Here is a 20,589-nt window from a genome sequence, read left to right as displayed (position 1 = left end):
AGAGTCCTGGTGGGTGTCATCACCAGTTACCGCTCTAAAGTCCAGCGTGTGCTTGTTACGGGGTCGCTGGGCCAGAGGGGGGCAGGTCACATCACGCCTTCCTGTAACACCCCTCCATCTCCCCCTGACCTCAGGAACGGGCGGTACCTCACGTGTTTCCTTCCGGAGCTCACAAATATAGTTTTTTGTTTACGCTCGTAATTTGAAAGGGCAGCAGTTACTCGCCGTTTGAATTGGTGCTAACATGACGTCTGAAAAGGCAGAAAGAACAATACGCTGGGTGCGACGCTGCACTGTGCGAGCGTATTGTGGAGGAAATGATTGAAGGTCGGCAGAAGAAAGGGGAAGTGTGTATTTTTTTCAAGCAGGAAGTGCACGTTTTCTGAAAGCGGAAGTGCTGAAACAGCTCACGAGGAGAGCGATAAAAAATGGTTCAATCACATGCATTGTGTTAGTGTATGCACAGATTAAAAGATTGAAGTTTGACCTTAGTGTAACTTTTTGCTGCACAAGTAAAAGGTCAAATGCAGTCAGTGAAAAGTGAGAAACTGTCAAAATAAAAGCCCTTTATTTTAAAGTAGCTGTATGCCTGTATCCACATCTCATCACAATACATTTTATTACATATTTTCATGTCTCATTGCAGTTACCATTTCATGTTTTTCATGTATATAAATGTTTGATTTAGAGTCATTTTAGACAGTATCTACATTAACAGGTCGTTGTAAGGAAGCAGAAGGTACAGGTGTAATCCCATAAATTAACAACAAGTCCTTTAGGGACAGCAACCCTACTGCCCCACTGACTCAGACAGTTTACCTCTGAACAGCTGAGTGTAATTCCTCAGCTCTTTCACAAACATCCTTCTGCTTTAACAAGCTAACTAGCTAAACTTCATCACTAGTACAACAGAATCTGAAGTAAGTTTAACGGGTTATCTGCAGGTCTTGAGAGGTTGCGAGATCATCTTGAATATTTATTTGATGTTATTGCTCTCAACTGACCCTTCGCTAAGCCCCTCCCTTGAACGGCCACAATTCAATCCTACGTTAGTAACCGTAACTAGGCACAGGAGGCCTGTCAAGCTTTCAGATATCCTCAAAGTTTAGAGGGGCGTGTCATATTTTTCGCTTTTCCGAAGCCAAAAACTCGAGAGGAGTGATGTCGGACATGGATTAAAAAATGTGGAAGACAGTCATCTGGGCTCCGCTTGCGATCCTGTCTGGCCTTCGCTAACACCACCGATGATATCGGCACAGCTTTTATTTTACCACCCCTTGGTTTGAGCCTCTGTTGTGGCAAACTTGTACAGGATTTTGTCAAGCTTTGCTGTTGTGCCTTTAGGAGAGGCAGTGTTTGGATCAAGCCCACGATATGCAAGCAATATCCAGACGCGCTTTAAGCAAAAAAGTGGGATAATTTAGTTTGCTAGCAATGTGCTAAAACATATTAGATAGTGAAAGTTCATCAGGGTTCTCCAACCCTGCTCCTGCAGTGTTACCTTCCTGCATGTTTTAGAATTTTGTCCGTACTCTAACACACCTGATTCAAATGATCTGCTCGTTATCAACCAACTGAAGCTTCTCAGGGGATTGATAACGAGCAGATCATTCGAATCAGGTGTGTTTGAGTACGGACTGACGCTCGCATTGGGACCAGTGAGCTTTTGCCTTATGTCCTCTTCATTCTCAACACTCTGCTGACAAATTATATTCTGGATGTAGCTTTGAAATGCGTGTTGTCGTCCTTCCTGTCGACTTCTCTCTGATTTTTGGGAACTATTTCTCCAGAATGTTCTATTATTTCTGTTGGAACATCTCTCACTGTTATAGTTGTAAACGGCGCTATATTTACATGCCGGTGCGAAAGCTTGACAGGCGTAGCAACAGTAACCAAGGGGGGTGGGACTTAGCAGTGGTCAATTGTAGGCTGTAGCAAGAAGTAACGCACTGTAACTCAGTGTTTAAATAACATTGGATTGTACATGCAGAGTTCCTGGTTGCTAGCTATAACAGCTTAGCAGCTCTAAGTTTTTTACCACTTTTCTAGGTCCAAAGTCCTGTTAAATTAATTAATTTATCATTATGAGTTATTCTTATATCCTGCTGGGGAGTACTGAAATTATAGGCCACATTTTTCTTGTTAGTTTGCTGTCATACTTCCATATTTTAGCCAGTATTAATAAGTATTCAACTTCATTCTGTATGGAATTAAACATTTGTAAACTTAACATCCTGCAGAAACCCTTTTTTAAAGATTTAACAGATGAAAAACATAAAACCTACTAAAGTCAACAGAAGTGGGTTGTAGTCGTCTCCCCCCTCCTGCAAAGACAACACAGCATCACATTAAGGAGAGTAGCTGTGCCAGTCGAGGTGGGGTGTCTCCCTGCTCAGCGGAGGCATGTCTACCCCCCTGCAGGTCAGCCTTTGTGTGGTGCATATTAGCCGTCTCATCCATCCACAGCAACTGTATATGTGCCGAGCGTGTGTGTGCGTGTGTGTCTTGTGTAAGAGGACAAGCGTATGTGTTTTAGGTGTCGAATTAAGAGCGTGTAGAGTGTAAGAGCTTTAAGGGAGTCAGTGTTGATCTCATTGACGAAGCTGTATTCTCTCTGACAACCACCTCAGCAGCAATCCCCGCGCACGCTCACTCGTCACAAAGAGCTTATGAAGAGGACTCTGGGTCGACCCACATATGCTTTCGAAGCAAGGCAATATGTTGTAAGTGTGTGTGTGAAGGGCGAGAGTGAGTGACAGAGGTGTGTGTGTAGGTACGTGACTGAATAAGTGAGTAAAAGCCATGTGCAGCACATGCAGTAGCCTCATTAATAATGGTTTAATTCTGTGACCCATTCATTATCTACGAGGAGGATGTTCGTCCCACAATTAACCAGGCTAAATTTTCCCCACAAAGGAGGCTAGTGTGTGTGCCTGGCTGGGAATCGATCACATGGCTCTGCCACGTGTAGCATCCGGACGAATGATCCGAGGAGATGATGACATCATCACACATCACATGTATCCGCTTGAGGTTTCTTGTTGCTCGTCATCCCCCGCAGCTGATTAAGGGCTTTCCCCGACTGAGCATCCACATGGGGTCAATTCACAAAGTGTCACAAGCACCTGAGGCTGTGGGGGATTATGGGTGTGAGGATGCTTATTGTCCGACCCAATAAGCAATCACCCCCTCCTCCTCGTTAACTTAACCTCGCTCTCAGCTGGGTGTCGAACAAGGCGAGGTGTTGGTCACACTTTGGGGTCTTGGTTCAGCCTACAGTACCCAGAATTCACCCCTCCTAGGCTTTCTCTGTGCTGGTGTGCCATACTGCAGCAATGTTGATGTCTGTAAGGGCTGAAATATACCTGTATATCTGTGTCTGTCTGGGTGGTTGGATAGAGTTCAGGTACACCTAAGGGCTTGCTGTAAACACAGTTACTACAATGTATTTTTGTATTTAATGATCTTTATTTCTCACATAGGACCTTACATGAGACATGATTATACAATATTCTCACATTTTGAAGGAAAAATCCACTTTTGCAAGTTCCAACGTTTAGCGGCATATCACTGCCTATTACAATATGGTACATAAAAACTCCAAAGCACTCTCTTTTTAAACAATAAAAATGCCTTTATAGAAATACTTTTCTCTTCTTGACTAAGGCTTGATGCAAAACATGTTAGAGTGTGTTAAACCTTGTAAACATCTCCATGTGGTGTTTCTCATGTGCTAGAAGACATATCAGGGACAACATCAGCAGTCATCTCCATGGCTGGGCCTGTCTGCTTTTAAACTGCAGTGTACCAAGGACAGGCTGAACAACACGTTTTCAGATTGGCAGGGTTTGTGATGTCACAAACCTAAGGAGCCGATCCCGTTAATGGACGGGGTGACGCTATGCGTATCATTATGTGTAACCTATAGCAACCACTTCAGCGATGCGAGAGCCAGCTGTAACTGTTACCATGATGTTTGCAAACTCACTACTGACTACTAACGTTAACGTTACTTCTAGTTACTACATTTCAAGCTAGCTGAGTTTCAACAAGTGTCCACTAAACCATGGCAGAGACGTGTTTTGATTTCGGCTGTAATTTTACGAAGGGAGAAACGTAGCACATAGTGGGCGGGGCCTATGCTGATTTTTAGTGAGGGAGAAGGAGGAGATGCCTTAGGAGGATTCTTACAAGGTAATTAAATGTATTTCGCAGAAAAAACACACCAGACACAATTTATTATTTCAAGCAGATCATTTTATACGTCTTAAAACGTGACTGGAGCTGGTCTTTAAAGGTCTAAAATGAGCATGTTGTGAAATTAAAGGCTTTTTAATGGTTTCAAAAGAGAGTGCCCTGGAGTTTTCTTGTGGTTTTCTTGTGAAAATCCCATCCTTAAATTTACGGAGTAAAGTCTGGACCTGACCCAATACAAACAGAAACAAGGCCTAACCTACATTCGAGAGTTTTGAAGGCGCTCTTATCACTCAGAAATACCCGTCATCATATTACTTTATGTTTTGTTCTCTGCAAGCAAAGCCTCACACAAAGGCTTGTAAGAATAACACAGCAGTGGGGAGGTGAGAGTGAGGATCACAAGGCGGTCCTGACCGTATCAGGCCATTCCAGGTGGATGACTCTATTAGTGGACTAAAGTGAGTAGAGCACCTCAGTGCACCAGCCTGTGAGCCTCTAACAGGATTACAAGTCATCTGCTGCGGCTCTACCAGGTTGTTAACCTGCTCTGTAGTCGGTTCTTTGTGATCAAAACGTAACCAAATCCTCTCAGAAGTCCAAACAGGCCGCAGAAGCAGCCACATCTTCTGTTCTTTTGACCCTTCATGCCTTTAGTTTGTGATTTCTTCTCTTTATTTTGTTCCTTTGTTTCAATCCAGCTTTATATTTAGACGCTTTCACAACCAGGGAGTTTTAAAGTGTGTCTCCAGCTTGTCTTGTATCTGCCTCCATGTCCACGTTTGGATCTGCTGATGTGCTTCTGGCGCCCTCTGCTGTCATTTCTCTGCGATGGCAGCAGAGAGGGATCAAGAAGTAAAAAGGGTACATCCGTCCCTGTCGCAGTCATTCCCTTCCCTCTCCTTTTCCTCACGTTTACTTTCATCTGTCCTCCCTTAATTTTGACTCATTCTTTACTTCATGCTTGTGCTGTAGGTCAGCTTGTTTCTCATGTTTCATTAATCCATCATACTAGAAATGTTAAACTTCACCATATTGGAAAAGAGCGGGGCTATAAATCCTAAATAAATACCTTTATACCCTCTTTTCCTTAAACGGTGAAGTTTGGCACGAGAAGGGTTAAGTGTAAAAACATTGTATTTAAAGGAAAATGACTCAAATGGCTGCGATATTCTCCTGATGCTGACTTTTACCTGTTGTCTCTTTCTCTCTCCCGCTCCTCGCCATTTCTCTCTCCTCCTCCCCTTCTCCCACGAAGCTTTCTCTCAAGCTGGTAAGCATGACCGTATAACCGCACGACCGTAGCGGCATGATCATAGCATGATGTCACGTCCTCCCAGTAACACAATGATAACAACGTTTTGTACGCCGCTATGTTTCTGTTCATGTTTTTTTTTAAATTTCTGGATTAAAATTTTTGTAATTTAATTTGTGACACAACGATGGACCCCAGACTCACGTCGTTGTCTCATTTGTGTGTTTTAATGTCGTGGTTGTGTTCATGTCTCTCCCGAACTCTGTCTGTGGTCTCTGTGGTGCAGATCACACTCAATTCCCACGTCCGGAATCTCATTGAGGTGATCAGATTTACTCAATGTTTTATCCGTCTGTGTCTTAGTCTGTCTGGTAGTCCTCCTTGTCTCGACAAATTGTTTGTCCCTGTAACACAAATACTAATCTGATCTGATGTAGTGTTTTCTCACTGCATGCTGTTGTATTGTGTTTAAAGAATGCTGTATACATAGTAGTGTTTAGTTACAGTTAAAGGTATAGTTTAACAATTTAGGATATAAACTTCTGAGACTGAAATAATTCAGTTGTCAACACTCTTATATCTGTGTGCTTGATATGAAGCTACAGCTTAGCTTAGCTTAGCATTAAGACCGGAAACAAGGTGAAACAGCTAGCGTGTCTCACTTTAAAGATTTTTTTTAAAAGTACCTGAAGCTTTGTGTTAGATCTTCTTACCGTCCATTTTATTGGAGCGTCCAAAATTAATGTAGTGTCCCAAATGTTTATATTCAAAAAGGTATTTCTAAGAGTGGAACAGAAAAGTAATAAACTAGTTATATACGCTAATTTCTGCTAAAAATCCCAAGATGCAATGTCTTGTAGTTTTAATAAAATGTATTTATTTTTGTAATTAGTGCGTAATAACCAGTATAATCAGTTATTATGCAAAATGCCTTTTAATTATTGTCAGAGAAATCTAAAGTTGCTGCTTACAACTAGTAGTTGTTTAGGAAATAAGCAGGTTAAGTCACTGCTCTTCTATTTAGTTAATGTTTGTTTGTTTGGGACAAGTAAGAAGCAAGTAAACCGCTCACTACAGCATTATAAATGCCTTGGCTAATTTGCCCGTCCCAAATAAATAAATCAACAACAAATACACAAGAGACGGCACAAAACAGGCTCAACAGCAATAAAACAGATATAACAATACAGGATATAAACAGGAAGCACAAAATCAAACATGACTTCATGACTGAGCCTCTTCATCGTCAGGATGCAGTTTGAGCTCTGCAGGTAATACCGATCCCCTGAACACAAAAAGCTGTTTGTTCAAATGATGAGTTACACAAGGGCACCTTACAATCTCCAATCGATGCTCCACATGTTGCAGAGCCTGACGATGTAATCATTTCATTTCAAACCTTTGTTTATTCTCGAAAGGACATTGAGGCTTCCCTCATTTCCAATGCTGTCGAGATTACAGACACATTAAAACGTTAAAATGCTAAGCTAAGCAAACTACTAGCTGGTTTCATATTAAGCAGGCAGACATGAGAGTGTCTCAAACTTAGCTCGCTTTGTAATGAGAGTCAGGCCTCTTCATGATTTTTATTTCTGTAACTCTACACTTGATTTAAAACATAATAAGACTGTAAATTCTGATTGATCCTAAATGCATCATACTGTAAACAATAACTTAATGTCTGCCCTTAGTTTTAGTCTGGTTGTACATTTCACTTAGATATTAGCTTGTTCATTTGTGTTTGGGTACATAGAGATTTTAAGCACTAATACATGACTGTAACTTATCACTGAGGAAGGAGCATGTCTCTGCATGATGAATGACACAATCTCTGTTATGTTGCATGCCCGGTAAGTGTTGCGTGGTGACTCAGGGAGAAGGGGTAAGGTTGCCATTGTAACGTTGTTGCTCAGTGTGACCTGGCTTATGTGCAGTGAATCCTGACCTCGAGTCTGTAGCTCCAGCTGTTTACATCCTGTGGTGCCGCTGTGACCCAGCTCGATGAGATCCAATCAGACCTTCACCTGTTCAGTCCGTGTTTAGATACGGCTAAAGCAACACAATATGTTACTTTATCTTTTGTTTAACTTGGCAGACACCACGGAGCCCCAAAGAGCTCAACAATGAACTGATAACTTTTTACCAAATACATACAGCAAATGTTAGCATGCTAACACGCTAACCTGAGACACTGAGCACGGCAAGTGAGGCTTTAAGTCTGTTATAGTTCAGTGCCACTCTTCAAGAGTCACTAGTCCATGTAGCCTAAGCTAGCTGCCAGTTTGTCAGCTGGGGTGACTACATACAAACTAATCTACTGTTGAAGGAACCCTGAATTAACAAGAACCTACTCTGCACTTTAATGTAACAAGCTCTCAAACCAATCAAGCTAGTTAGCTAGCTAGCTAGGTGTGTGCATGTGCAGCATTGCAAGAAACAGGAGATGTAAGTTATGGTGTGTTGAGTTTGATTACAACAGCAGGGAGTTCCTCTTGGCAGCAGGAGCCGTAAAAAATAGACCAAGTGCACCGAGCTTAACTGACACCAGTCGTAGCTACACCCGGTCTTATGATGCGCGTCCACGTGAACACTCGCAAAGCGGTGAATGTTGCCAAGCAACACACGTCTCCACTCGCTAACTTCCCCCATTAAACGATCAACAAACAATATAGATAACACAAAACACAAGTAAAGAAAAGTTTTACGGATAGTGAAATAAGGAAACTCATAGAGCTGTTTGTAGAACATGAAAATGTCCTCACAGCAAAACTGAACCACAAAGCTATCGACAAGGAAATCGATCACTGCTGAAAATCAATAATGATAAGCATGCCATTGTCCGATGTACATTTATCATGTCCCCCACAGTGTTTTGAAAGGCCCCTTTGACATCAAATCTGAGCTCAATCAGCACCTGCAGGGCGGGGACGGCGCCGCGTTTCAGTCCGACACATGCCGTAGCTGAGAGGAGAGCTTGTCAGTCAAAACGAGACATTCAGATCAGCTGACCGTCCGAGTAGATTTCCAGCGGGTTGGTCCGACCACGCATGACTGTTAATGCCCTTTTATTAATCATCCTGTAAAACAACAAGCCGCGCTGCCTTTGTGTGACCGTTACTTTTACCGTTTGTTTTACCGTGGATTTAAGTCTGACTTTCTAAAGTTGCGCCTGCTCCCTCCGAGGCGTAAAAGATACACCCAGCAACACAAACAGGGCTTAAGTCTTAACTAGTGCAAAGGGCGTAACTTTCAGCTCTAGGCCAGACAAAACGTTACACCCAGGCGTACGTCCAGCTGGTGCACTCAGCTCCGAGCTTGTTGACTAAATTCGGGAGCTGTTATCAAGTCTGCTTGGAGAGTTTTCATTTACTAAGAGGCGAAAAGTGACAGATTATTAAAGTGTCATTGTGAGAAACAAAAAAGGGAAATGCCATTATGACACAAAAATGGTGGAGATAGTTGTCGGTGTGTAACCCCTGTGATTAAATGTTGACCTCCCTCCTGCCAGTGTCAGCTGGGACTGGCTCCAGTTTGAACTCTTTGGGACTCCATATAGACCAGTTAGCAGCTACGCTTCAGATTCAAAACACTAATCATGTCCACAGAAAGTTTGAGAGATGCCGAGAAGTATGACTCATCAGTTACAGACTGGAAACCTTCTCATCAGGAAATCTGACGCCAGGCCAGCCAACAAAAGTCTCACTCTCACAACCTGCGTTTAAAGAACACGCCGTACAGGCAGCTTTAAACCCATTAGACAGCTCGCACTGAAACACTATATGAGCAATAATAGGATGTACTTATACTTTATTACATTTCTGATGCATTCATAGGGAGCAGTAGATCAGAGGTAGCGACTGAATAGGTGGAAGGCCTCGAGTCTACAGACAGACAAACACCCCAGCTCTCAGTGTGTTAGACAGCAGCTGCAGTATCTCCTTCAGGTGAATTATTAAAGCATGAAAACGGCTCCATTTGTGTCCACTTATCCCTGAGTCTCGGCTCACAGGGTTGACAGCAAAATGGGGATACTGCACCTAACTAGAAGATCCCTGTGACAACAGCAACACAACAAATGATGATCATAAAAGCAGCTTTTCATCATCTTATGGTTTCTCTCTCTTCTCTCTTTCCCATTTTTGTCCCCCTTTTCTCTGCCTCCCTTTCGTTCTCTCAGGGCTCTGGACCGGAGGACTTCAGCCACCTGCCACCAGAACAGAGGAGGAAGAAGCTGCAGGGAAAGCTGGATGACCTGAACAAGGACATTCAGAAAGAAATGGATCAGAGGTATATCCTTTAACCTTTTGAACCCTGCAAGAGAAATAAGTCTGCCAGTGCTACGTTACTATTTTTGCTTTCTGTGATGTCTCCTTCAAATACCTCGTATATCGCGGATCTTTAAAACCGCGGCTCAAAGGTTTTATAGGAGTGTCTTCAAATGCTTCATATCCATGAAATCTGTTCAAATTAAATGTCCTGTGACTTTTGTAAGCCATGCTCTACATATGTTTAGATTAATTTAAAGATGTAATCTCAAAGATCTCAGTTTCGTTCTCTTTGGCGGCACCTATGGCGATAAACGGTAATTACAGGAGCACACTTCCCAGATATCCAAAATAGTGGCTCCGGTTGTAACTCTTGATTTTCCCCGCTGACGGTCGCTTTCCTTTTCAGACTGTTTGCTTCATCTGAGCGTCCAATTTGTTTCTTTTTCTTTGGATTTTCACTTCTTGTTGAAGTTGTATCTGTAGTCATCCATCTTTTCTTTGTTTGTTCAGCCATAGTAGATTACTGTTTACTCGAAACACTTGCAGAGACCGGGAAAGCAGCCGCTTAGCTCCGCCTACCCTCTCTGGCAGACCAACCACTGCTGATGGAAAGCGAGGGGTCGCACCAGACACCCAGTCTGTAATACTGCAAATGCAAAGGCTTTCATCAGTGGGCTCAATCACCGTTGTGTTACCTCGTTTGGTGATAGATAGAGACTTAACAGACATTTATTTCAATGAAAATCTTCATGATTATAACTTTAAACAGGATTCTGGAAACAACGATCTCCAGCAGCCGCCTGCTCATTTTCATCATTTTCAAAATCGCTCATAACGCAAAATAATAACATTATCAATGACTAGAAAACGTGATGTCCCAACAGACGACAGCCTTCGCTTTCTTTTGCAGAAGAATGAAGGCTTTTATAGTTTTTATTTAACATGTTTCAAAACTAAGGGTCAGGATAAGGAAGTAAAAAATGATCTCCAGGAGACATATTGTGCCCACTCATGAGTTGTAACCCTGTTATTTTGTGATGACATCATCACTGACCATTCAACACCATGATGTGAAGGATGGCGTCTTAGCTTTAAGCTTCAAACTGAATGAATGCTCTCGCTATTCTAGTTTTTATTTTAGAGCCAATTTAAACAGGATCATGTCAAAGGTAAAAGGTCTATTAAAAATATCACTCAACCTTCATGACCGAAGTTTTCTCTCCTATATGCCGAGTGATATTCATGTGTTCCCTGTTAACATGCAACAAAGACTTAAACTGACTTTATGATTTGCTCTCTCAGGGACGCTCTGACTAAGATGAAAGACGTGTACGTGAAGAACCCTCAGATGGGCGACCCGGCCAGCGTCGACCCGCGGCTATCAGAAATCGGCCAGAACATCGAGAAGCTCCAGTCTGAAGTTCAGAAATTCGAGGTGAGCCCGGTGGCTGTCTGAGCTGAGTGGGTGTTGGTGTTGGAGAAGCTTTCTTGTTTGGTTTACGTGGGACAGTAAATAATGAGGAGTTCAAACGCGCGTCTCCAGCTGGGGTGGTTCCAGAGAAGACGCTCGGCCATATTAGGAGAAGATATTCGGAGACGCAGCTGGAGAGAGCCGGCTGGTTTTAAAATGATGGAGGGGAAATGCCTGGCGAGGAGGACAGTTAACTCTGCAAAGATGTGAAACTCCTGATAATGGACACCTAGAAGGACATGATTCTGCTTGTACCACGGTCACTTTCTAGAGACAAAAAATGAGACCTTTATTTATGTTTGCATGCTTTCCATAATGACAACAGTCATGAACATTCATAAGGACTGTTCACGACAGGTGTCATGTCAGTCTTATGCACACCCCTTCAAAGAAAGTGTCACTGCCATCTTTAACTTCTCATGTAGCTCTAATGCAATGAAAACATTGTTCCCTTCTCCAGCTGATCGTAAATGCCATGAGACGATCGCTGATGACATAAAGGGATAACATTCTTCCTCCCAACACCGATTCCAGTATTTAGACTTACCCCTCAGATGAGAGTGTGATAAAAAATATACATGTTATTTGGAAACCACTGCCTTTCTTCAAGCTTTAACTATCATCACATTCTCTGCTAGCGCTGCGCTAATGCTGATAGTTATCAATACATGATATTTTACCTGAAACAAGTAGATGTTTCTGGGGGGATAATAAGTTACAGCATGCCCAAAACCACATTTCAGGCTGTGCCTGAGGACTGGTGTAGCGTCTCTACTGACAAACAAAGTACCAGTAAGTTCAGAGGGGCAGTGTACGAGCCTCTGTGCACTTATAAACAAAACATTTTCCCTCTGTACTTTTCAGTTTCTTGTTCTTCAGCTGCATCAAAGTTGTCGTATTCTCCAAACAGGTTGAAAGAAATGTAAAAGATACTCATCGTAGTTGCAACACTTTGACTGCCTCCCTGGTGCCAGACTTGAAGGGTTTTTCCAGCTGTAAAGGCCGACTGATTCATCGATTTAAAATGATTCTAAAGTGCTTTAAATACATTTCAAGTCATCATGTAGGAGAAAAGGCGACCTGCAGGGAACTAATAGATCGTTATTGTCTGTGTGTGTGTTCCAGGGCTGGTTAGCAGAAGTGGAGGAACGGATGCCATCCAAGAGCGACACCCACCGGAGAAGTGGACTCTATGAGACCCAGAACAACACGGCAGTGAGCAACAACTGCGCGCAGGACAGAGAGAGGTATGTTATACTCGGATGAAAGCCATTAAAAACCAGACCCCGGAGACGTTACACATCCTACTTCTTTGGAAGAAAACTATGTATGTTTTCACAGTATATTTACTGTGTGTGTGTGTTGGCCCTTGAGCAGCCCGGATGGCAGCTACACGGAGGAGCAGAATTCAGAGACTCAGGTCAAAGCCAACATCAACCCCAACCCCAACCCCAACCCCGTCCCCACGTCCAGCACGCCTGAGTTCGACGACGAGTTCGACGACGAGGAGACACTGCCCACCATCGGCACCTGCAAAGCCTTGTACCCGTTTGAAGGTAACAACAACAACAAACATTAAATAAATAAATTAAAGTACATCAGGCCTTCACTGATGGGTTGCAGCTGTTGAGGTCAGGATATTTCTGGAAACGGGTTGAACAGCGACCTGATGGTTCTCCAGATGTAGGGTGGAGGAGTTCGATGACTCTGAACGAGGGGGAGGAGGGTCGTGACCTTATTAAGAAATGTGTGGAGGAGGAGGAGGACAGATGGAGGACAGGACAAATGACTGTATCTCTATGTTTAAATCGCCATTTCTCCGGAGGCTGGTGACTTTAGCGCTGGATGCTGATGAGAGATGGTAAAGAGCCATGACTTGTAGTTAAACTTCCAGAAGAAATAGTTCCCTAAGTTCCCTGATTTAAAACAGGAGATTCCTTCCTCTTTATGGGAAGATACAGACTCTGGATTATTAATTAACTTTATTTCGTACGTTCAATACGATAGTAGTAAAGCAATTTGTTCCATCCTTTTTTCCTTTTTCGAGGAAATTTTAGGGCCTGAAAAGCTGAAAGTATCTACAATCTTACCAATTTTAATGATTTTAGAGATCCTTAGGAGGTAAAGCATCCTGCACTGTATGTGTTTGAAATATTTTGGAGGTCCAGAGAGGTGATAGTTTCCTTCTTTTTCTTATTTTTATGTTAAGAAGCCTTAAGGGTGTTAATTTCTGTATCGAAAATAATGACTAAAAACAACTTTTTTTCCATGATGAAGACGAGACGCTGACGAGCTAAAAATAGATCGTCAATAATAAAAAAAGAGATGGGACTAAAATATTAGAGGTGCGGTGTCGGCCATTTAAAATGCATGATATTTTAAAGCCTCCAGCACCAGTTAGAGATAGATAGAGAGAGAGAGAGAACAGGTATCATGAAGGTGGTTGTGAGCTTTCTGTTAACTCTGCTTCAGGCTCTGTGCACGCTCACAGAAAAAGGTAGCGTCATTTGAAGCTTCTTATGTACAAATAGGAGCGATCATCGGCTGTCTGCTTCAGTCAGACTGTTTAAATGAGAAGCCATGATGAAAAGTTTGTTTACATTTGATGTCTTCATCATTGATTTACTGTACGGATGATCTGCGTGTTCAGTTTACCTGAAGCAAACTAAAAAGGAGAAGAGGGAGACTGGAGGGGGTTTTTATTGACTAAAACTGGACTCAAATGTTTTGAGTTTTCGTCGACTAAAACAAAAAAGTATTTTTGTCTGAAGACTAAAACTTGATCTAAAATAGCTGCCAAAATTAAGTATCTAACATCGACTACTTGAAGGTTTTTAAGAAGCCAGAGGGGACAAAGAGGGGGGGAAGCAAACTATACCTTTAATCATCTGATGAGCATCCTGGGACCCTTGCAGGTTGGGAACCACATTTAAAATGTACAATTCATCCTCTTATCTCGCCTTTTTTCTTATTTCTCCTCCGTTTCCCTCCTCCCCCAGGTCACAACGAGGGCACCATCGCGGTGGCGGAGGGCGAGTTGTTGTATGTCATAGAAGAAGACAAAGGAGACGGCTGGACGCGAGTGCGCAGGAACGAGGACGAGGAGGGATACGTCCCCACATCCTACGTCGAGGTCTTTTTGGAAACAAATGCCAAAGGTGCTATGACGTACATTTAACTCAGCAAGTGTGTTTTTGTTCCTGTGAGTCAGGAAGATTGTTACTGTTCGCTCAGATAAGATAACCCCCCCCCCTTACACTCCACTTCCTGTCTGTCTCAGAGGGAATCAGATTTGTTCCATTGTGCCTCGGACAGTTGTGGCAGATAGTGAGAGTGTCACTGTTCACTTCTCTTGAGCTCTGAACAAATGTTTGCTTTCGGAAGTGACGCTGAACACGAGCTGAACCACGGGGAAGGTTGTGTACAGCTTCTAGTTCCTCACCTCTCATGCACTGCAGTGCCACCTAGTGGTCAGACAAAATACAATATGCAGTCACAGCTTAGCATCCAATCACTCACTGACAGTGATCACATGTACATTTAAAACACAGTATTTGATATTTTTTATATACATTTTGTTTTTTTGTTAAGATGTAAATTACTGTTAAATGCTTTTAATCAAGATCAATCAAATATTCGGGTCAGTAAAGTGACTGAACATTAGGTCATCTCATCACAAAGGACAGCATGCTCAATGTGCAATCATGTAATTTAAATCTGCTGTAAAATACGAACACATATTCAGAAGTATTTTTGTAGATAAGAGTTTAAAAAAGGAAAATAAAAAAATCATCCCCCCCACCCTCAAATGTTGCATGCTGTAGACTAATCATAGGTGCTGTTAAACCAATGACTGTATATAAAGATGGACGACGCGTCTCCAGCTGCTCTCACTGTACGAAATTGATGCCAAAACAGCCCCTGTGACGGGCGCTGCCATCTTGCGATGGTGACGTCATTTGGAGTTGCACAGTAGAGGTCAGCGCCGTAGCCACTTCTGCTAACAGCAAGGATCACACGCCGGCGTGTTTAACAGCAGAACAGCTTCTTGTGTTGGCCTGAAGCAGACGTTCACAGATGTAGAAACTTCAGCCACTGCAGTGATTGTTTATGTTACGTCTCCTCTCGCCATTCCTCCTCTACTCTGCTCATCCAGAACAGATCGGCTGCAGGAGCCGTATTTGTCAACAGAGCTGTCAATCATCATTTTTACAGCATCAAATAACTAATTAAAAATAAACTTGTCAGAAAAATGAACATAAATCAGCACGATAAGAACTGACTATAATGACAGAAACCATGTTTAAGAAAATTTAGATTTTATAGTTCGACTCATGTCCCATCTGTTAACATGGAGGAGGCGGGCTTTATGAGCTATACTGCAGCCAGTCAGCAGGGGACGATAGAGAGGGTTTGGCTTCACTTTTAGGGAGCTGTTATGTCGTCCATCTTTTTATACAGTCTATGGTTACAACATGATAATGTTGTGATTATTCTCCCTGATTAGGGGTAATTTTGTAAAATTATTGGTCGAATAAGAAACCTCTACCCCCTTAAAAAATGTGTTTTCTTTTCTTTTCTTGATCCACATTTTGATAATGATAGTGTCGGGCTGTTCTGGTCCTTTTTTTCCAGGCCATTGGTAAAGGAATAAAGGCGCGAGAATTAGCTGTACTGAGCTATATGGTGAGGCTGGGCCGAGACACGGAGCTGGACATGACGTTAAAGCTTTGTGGTGTTTCTGCATGGGTCTCTGGAGAGTGCTTTTATTTTGAAAGCATGGTGTGCCATTCCACCTGGCTACAACAATAAGACATTCTGTGCTCCTTTTTAAGACTGGCATCGACTCAGAAAATGTTGTCTTTCATAACTCATTACATAAGCCTTTGTTTAGTTTACTTTTAATCAGCTTTGACGGCTTGTTTCTGGTACAGCATGGGGTTCGTACTCGCAGGACGTCAGCTCTGTTTAAACAGCATCCTGTGTTTGTTATTGAACAGTATTTGAAATGCGGCGCATGAGGCAGCATTCGGGGGATTTTTTCGTCCTTGTCGTGACGTGATTTTTAGCATGTTGTGACAAAGTAGAGAGGCTGCATTCTAACATGCATTAAAGCCAGATGAAAGTGGAATAACAGATCCATTTTTGTTTTCATATACAGTACATGCAGATTACATCCATGCTGACACCACAGTGTTGTCTTCTGTTTCATACATGCACTGGATTCCTTCTTCCTCCTCTCCATGTCTGAACATTTGGGGTTGCTGTTTGTCTTTGACTGGATTCTCCTTTAAAAAAAACCATCTAACTTTTCCTTTTTTCACTTTGTTTGTTTGTTCGTTTCTTTCCCTTCTTGACTTGCAGATTCCTAAAAGTGTGAGAGGCTGGCCGAGGAATGGCAGGGCAAGCAGCCTCGGAGAAAACACCACCACGTTCCTCACGCGCTCGCAGAGTCAGACAGTGAAAGATGACCCCAATCTTAAAGAGAGAACGCTCGATTTCCAAAACCTATACGAAAACATGTATTGGGATGGTTGCGCTTCTTCTGCAGAACTCTGCACATTTGAAGCGACAATAAGAGAAATCCATCTAAATTTTAGCGCTCATAACCTATTTCCATTCTTAACACCCATACAGCAGTCACAACCACAGTATTCAATCTGCTTCTTTGTTGTTTTCAGCAAAGCTTTTTGCTTCTTAATGGGACTAACTCCGCTTGCACTGCGCGCGGTCATGAACGCGGCTGTTGGCTTCCTCGCTCTGAACGCGCCCCCTCCCCCTCTGGCTCTACCACTTCTTATTTCCTTACCTCTTTTGCCCCTGTTGCACACACACACACACACACACACACGGCAGAGGGTGTGGTCAGAGACAGGACGGGGACCAGCAGGAGCCAAACCTTTAAAACACCTTTCATGCAGCGGTGTGTATGTGTGTGAGACATGAACTCCTCCTTCGCTCAGAGAGAATCACCCTGGGCTCATCTGCCGACATCTGGGGCTTTAAAACTCTCATGTTCACCTCTCACCACTAAAACCCACATTTGCAGGTTTCAACAAACTGGAAAACGAAGAAGTGAAAGGTGCTAATCATCTATCTGTTTCTTACGTGCTTCTGGCTTTTGTCGTGTGTTTGTTTCTGATCTGAATGCTTGTATGTTCGTCTTATTTTGAAAGTCTCGCGTGTTCTCCACGTCTTCACAATCACTGCGCCACATATCCACGACCAGCTGGAGGAAATACGGATGTATGATGCATCATTCGCCATCATTCATCCTACAGATTCTTGTCTTGTCACTGGTGTCTGTTCCTCTCTCTGACCACCCCTCCCCTCCCCCTGTCACCTCCACGGCCCTCCCCCTTCCTGAGGCAGCTCAGGCTCTCCCTTGGCTGCTTTGGCTCAGGGCGGGGGGCCTCTCAGCGTTGCGGTGTGCTGCATGCTTGCCCTGTCTTCCTCCTCGCCCCCCTCTGCTAGCAACCCAGCGGAGTTGCTGAATGAGGGGGGGTGTTTGGTCAGCTTCCTCCAGCCTTTCTGTTCAGTTAACCCTCATTGCCTGGTCTCACTGTTTGAATTAACCTGAATGCTACTGTTTGGGTTCAGTGCCTGTGGTTCATTTTCTGTTTTTATTTGTCTTAGAAAGCATGTTTTCCTGTTTTTAACAGCGAGTGAGTGATCTCCTCCCAGTGTTCCCCACTTTAAACTGTCATTAAAGGACGATAGGGACCCGAAATGTTGTTTTCCGAATGGTGTTTGCATAGGTAGGTCTTGTGCATTTGTTTTACTGTTAAATACACAGTACAGTATGTATGTAAAAATGTTAGTATTGTATGTTTTTGATCAGAGTGTTTAACGCAAGTTGTTGTTAGTTTACAGTTAATCACCTTGTGGAAACGCCTACACTCGGTCCAAGCAGCAACATCTTGGCAAAAACAATGAATCCTATTCTCTATATTCACACGGCGGCCATTTTTTTTTGTCGTATTCTTGTGTCCCAGTTTTGCAAAATATTTAAACATAAGGAATCTGACAAATCATTATCATTCACGGCTTCCCAATCCATCAGCAACTAAAGGTACATTGGGCCATAATACAAGTTAAAACAACATATTTGCTAACTCGTTAGCTACCGTTAGAATTCAACCACTTCCAAGCTAACACTACAGTTACAGTCGTTTTACTGTCGGTACCATGAGTCATGAAATATGTAGTTTTAGCTCTAAATGTGGCTGTCCTAATTTGAAGGATTTTAAGACATTTTACGCTAGCTTAAAACTGGTTGAATGCTAACACTTAGCTGTTGTCACTTAGCTGTTGGTACCAAATGAGTCATCAAATATGTTGTTTTAGCTATAAATATGGCCTCTTAATTTGTAGGATTTGAAGACGACATTGAATGTTAGCTTAAAACTGGTTGAATACTAATATTAGCTGTTGTTACCATGAGTCATGAAATATGTTTTAACTTTAAATATGGCGTTCCTTATTTTTAGGATCTGAAGACAGCATTTAACCTTAGCTTAAAACTGGTTGAATGCTAACATTATACACTTTAATAATGTAACACAATGCAATAAGAAAGGTGTTGATTCCTAGCTAGCAGTTACTCTAGATAGAAACGTTAATGTTAGCTCTAAATAAAAGGAATGGCATTGTTAGCTGTTGTGACTTAGCTTTTGGTACCCAACGAGTCATCTGCTAACATTAGCATTCAACCACTTCTTAGCTAACATTACAGCTGATAATTACAGTGCAAAACAAAAGGAGTAAAGTCCTAGCTGATGTGATAGAACCTAGCTAACGGTGGTGTTAGCTGTGATTTAGTCAAATAGCCTTCATTTCAGGACTTTCAGACATCAGCTAACGTTCGTATTGTACCACTTCCTAGCTAACATTACTGTTTGATGACGTTACACATTCAGTAAAGGTGTAAATTCCTAGGTAATGGGAAAGCTAGGTTAATATAGCAGTAATGTTAGCTAGGAATTGGTTAAATGTTGATGTTAGCCATTGTCATGTAGCTTCAGTTACCTTATGAGTCAGCAACATTTGTATTAGTTGTGGGGTAAAGACGTTTGACACACACCGAGTGGATGTGAAAGAAAAATGGCCACCATGTGAAAATAGTGAATGAAGGTATGATTTTTACACCTGATGTTTTTTGGATGATCCACTTTAACTGTCTACTGTATATGAAAATATACTGTGATCCACATTTTCCTGTGAGTTTGTGACTGAAGTGTTACCCAGAATCACCTATCATGGGCCTTAACTGGGTTTTCAAAGAGAAGGAATGACGCTGGCGAAAGGATTAAGATGTGATTATCTCAAAAGTTTGGGGGCAAATTTGAGACTTTTTCTAATCATAAATCTGTCAGACGAGATAAATTGTGTCCACTGATTCCCCCTTTTCCTGCTCAACGGCACATAATGTTCCTGATTTTAACATTTTATTTTGTTTTATATTTTCTGATGAGTTGAGATTCAGCTTCTTTTTATTTCTTTGTTTTTAAAGCTGGAAGTCTGTGTTGTAGCTTATTCTGCCTGAAATGCAAATATTAGTAACAATGACATCGTTTTGGATGAAGCCATTTTTAAATATTCATCTGATGCAGCATTTAATGAACGTATTGACCACTTGGGACTCTTGATGGAAGGAATGATCAAACCCCTGCTGAATCAAGCTCATGAGTATCATATTTGCTTTTCTCACCACCCATCGCTCGATATGTCAAGATATCAAACAAACAAACCACTTTTTGAATTGTTTTCAGTGAAGGTAAACCTGATGAGGCACAGGTCACCACTTTTACGGCAGCAGTATACTTTGCCATCTGCCTGCCTGTTCTGTGCAACGAGACCACAAAACTTTAACTCGACGCCCCGGATTAACCTGCCTGTACAGAGGAAAAATGGCACGTTGGAATTAGAGAGAGTATATATGAATATATAAATAAAGTTTAAAAAGGAAAAACATCTATTTTAACTATTGAGAGTCTTACCATTACTTTATCTGCTTTGCAAAGTAAGACTTCTTTTCCTTTGTAAAGGTCTACCAAATGGTGTGTTTTTGCACTTTTTCGTTTGTGTTCCATTTGGTAGCCCATGCTTGTGTTTTTGGAGCACTGAATACTTTGTATTGTGTTTACTGTGCCAATTAAATATGCCTGAAAGTTAATGAGGTGCTATTTGTGTCTTTGTTTGTCTTCTCTGGGGAATTCAGGCACAATCAGGAGCCAGGATCCCACACCATCTATCAGCAGCAGCTTCAGGAATAATTACACTCAATTATTCAGTCGTTGTTAGTGAAAACTCACTGTAGGTGATTTTGGATTGATCATGCATGATTGTAAAGATGTGTGATTTAATTAAATGAAGATTAGGCCTTATACAAATAGCAAACA

The 20,589-nt window shown here is 42.2% G+C and overlaps 1 protein-coding gene across 16 annotated transcripts in view; it reads left to right on the top strand.

Annotated features, from left to right (window-relative positions):
* The window catches only part of fnbp1b (formin binding protein 1b), an 85,184-nt gene extending 65,176 nt beyond the window's left edge, over positions 1-20,008 (top strand). For 6 of the 16 annotated variants that reach the window (XM_069672942.1, XM_069672946.1, XM_069672941.1 and 3 more), the window contains 6 exons: positions 5,736-5,771; positions 9,627-9,736; positions 11,020-11,152; positions 12,314-12,435; positions 12,563-12,744; positions 14,188-14,430. In XM_069672942.1, coding sequence (XP_069529043.1) covers positions 5,736-5,771; positions 9,627-9,736; positions 11,020-11,152; positions 12,314-12,435; positions 12,563-12,744; positions 14,188-14,366 — 762 coding nt within the window. In that variant the 3' untranslated portion in view covers positions 14,367-14,430. Of the gene's footprint in view, positions 1-5,452; positions 5,468-5,735; positions 5,772-9,626; positions 9,737-11,019; positions 11,153-12,313; positions 12,436-12,562; positions 12,745-14,187; positions 14,431-16,552 lie in introns of those variants that run through there. The other 10 variants (XM_069672954.1, XM_069672948.1, XM_069672947.1 and 7 more) reach the window with 6 other exon arrangements.
* The last annotated feature ends 581 nt before the right edge of the window (positions 20,009-20,589 follow it).

Source organism: Semicossyphus pulcher, unplaced genomic scaffold (genome assembly GCF_022749685.1).
Source record: "Semicossyphus pulcher isolate SPU_LCO1_2020_fin unplaced genomic scaffold, fSemPul1.0.p SCAF_22, whole genome shotgun sequence".
Taxonomy (NCBI): domain Eukaryota; kingdom Metazoa; phylum Chordata; class Actinopteri; order Labriformes; family Labridae; genus Semicossyphus; species Semicossyphus pulcher.
The sequence above is the reverse complement of the archived record's forward strand: the minus strand, read 5'-3'. Positions and strand labels throughout refer to the sequence as shown.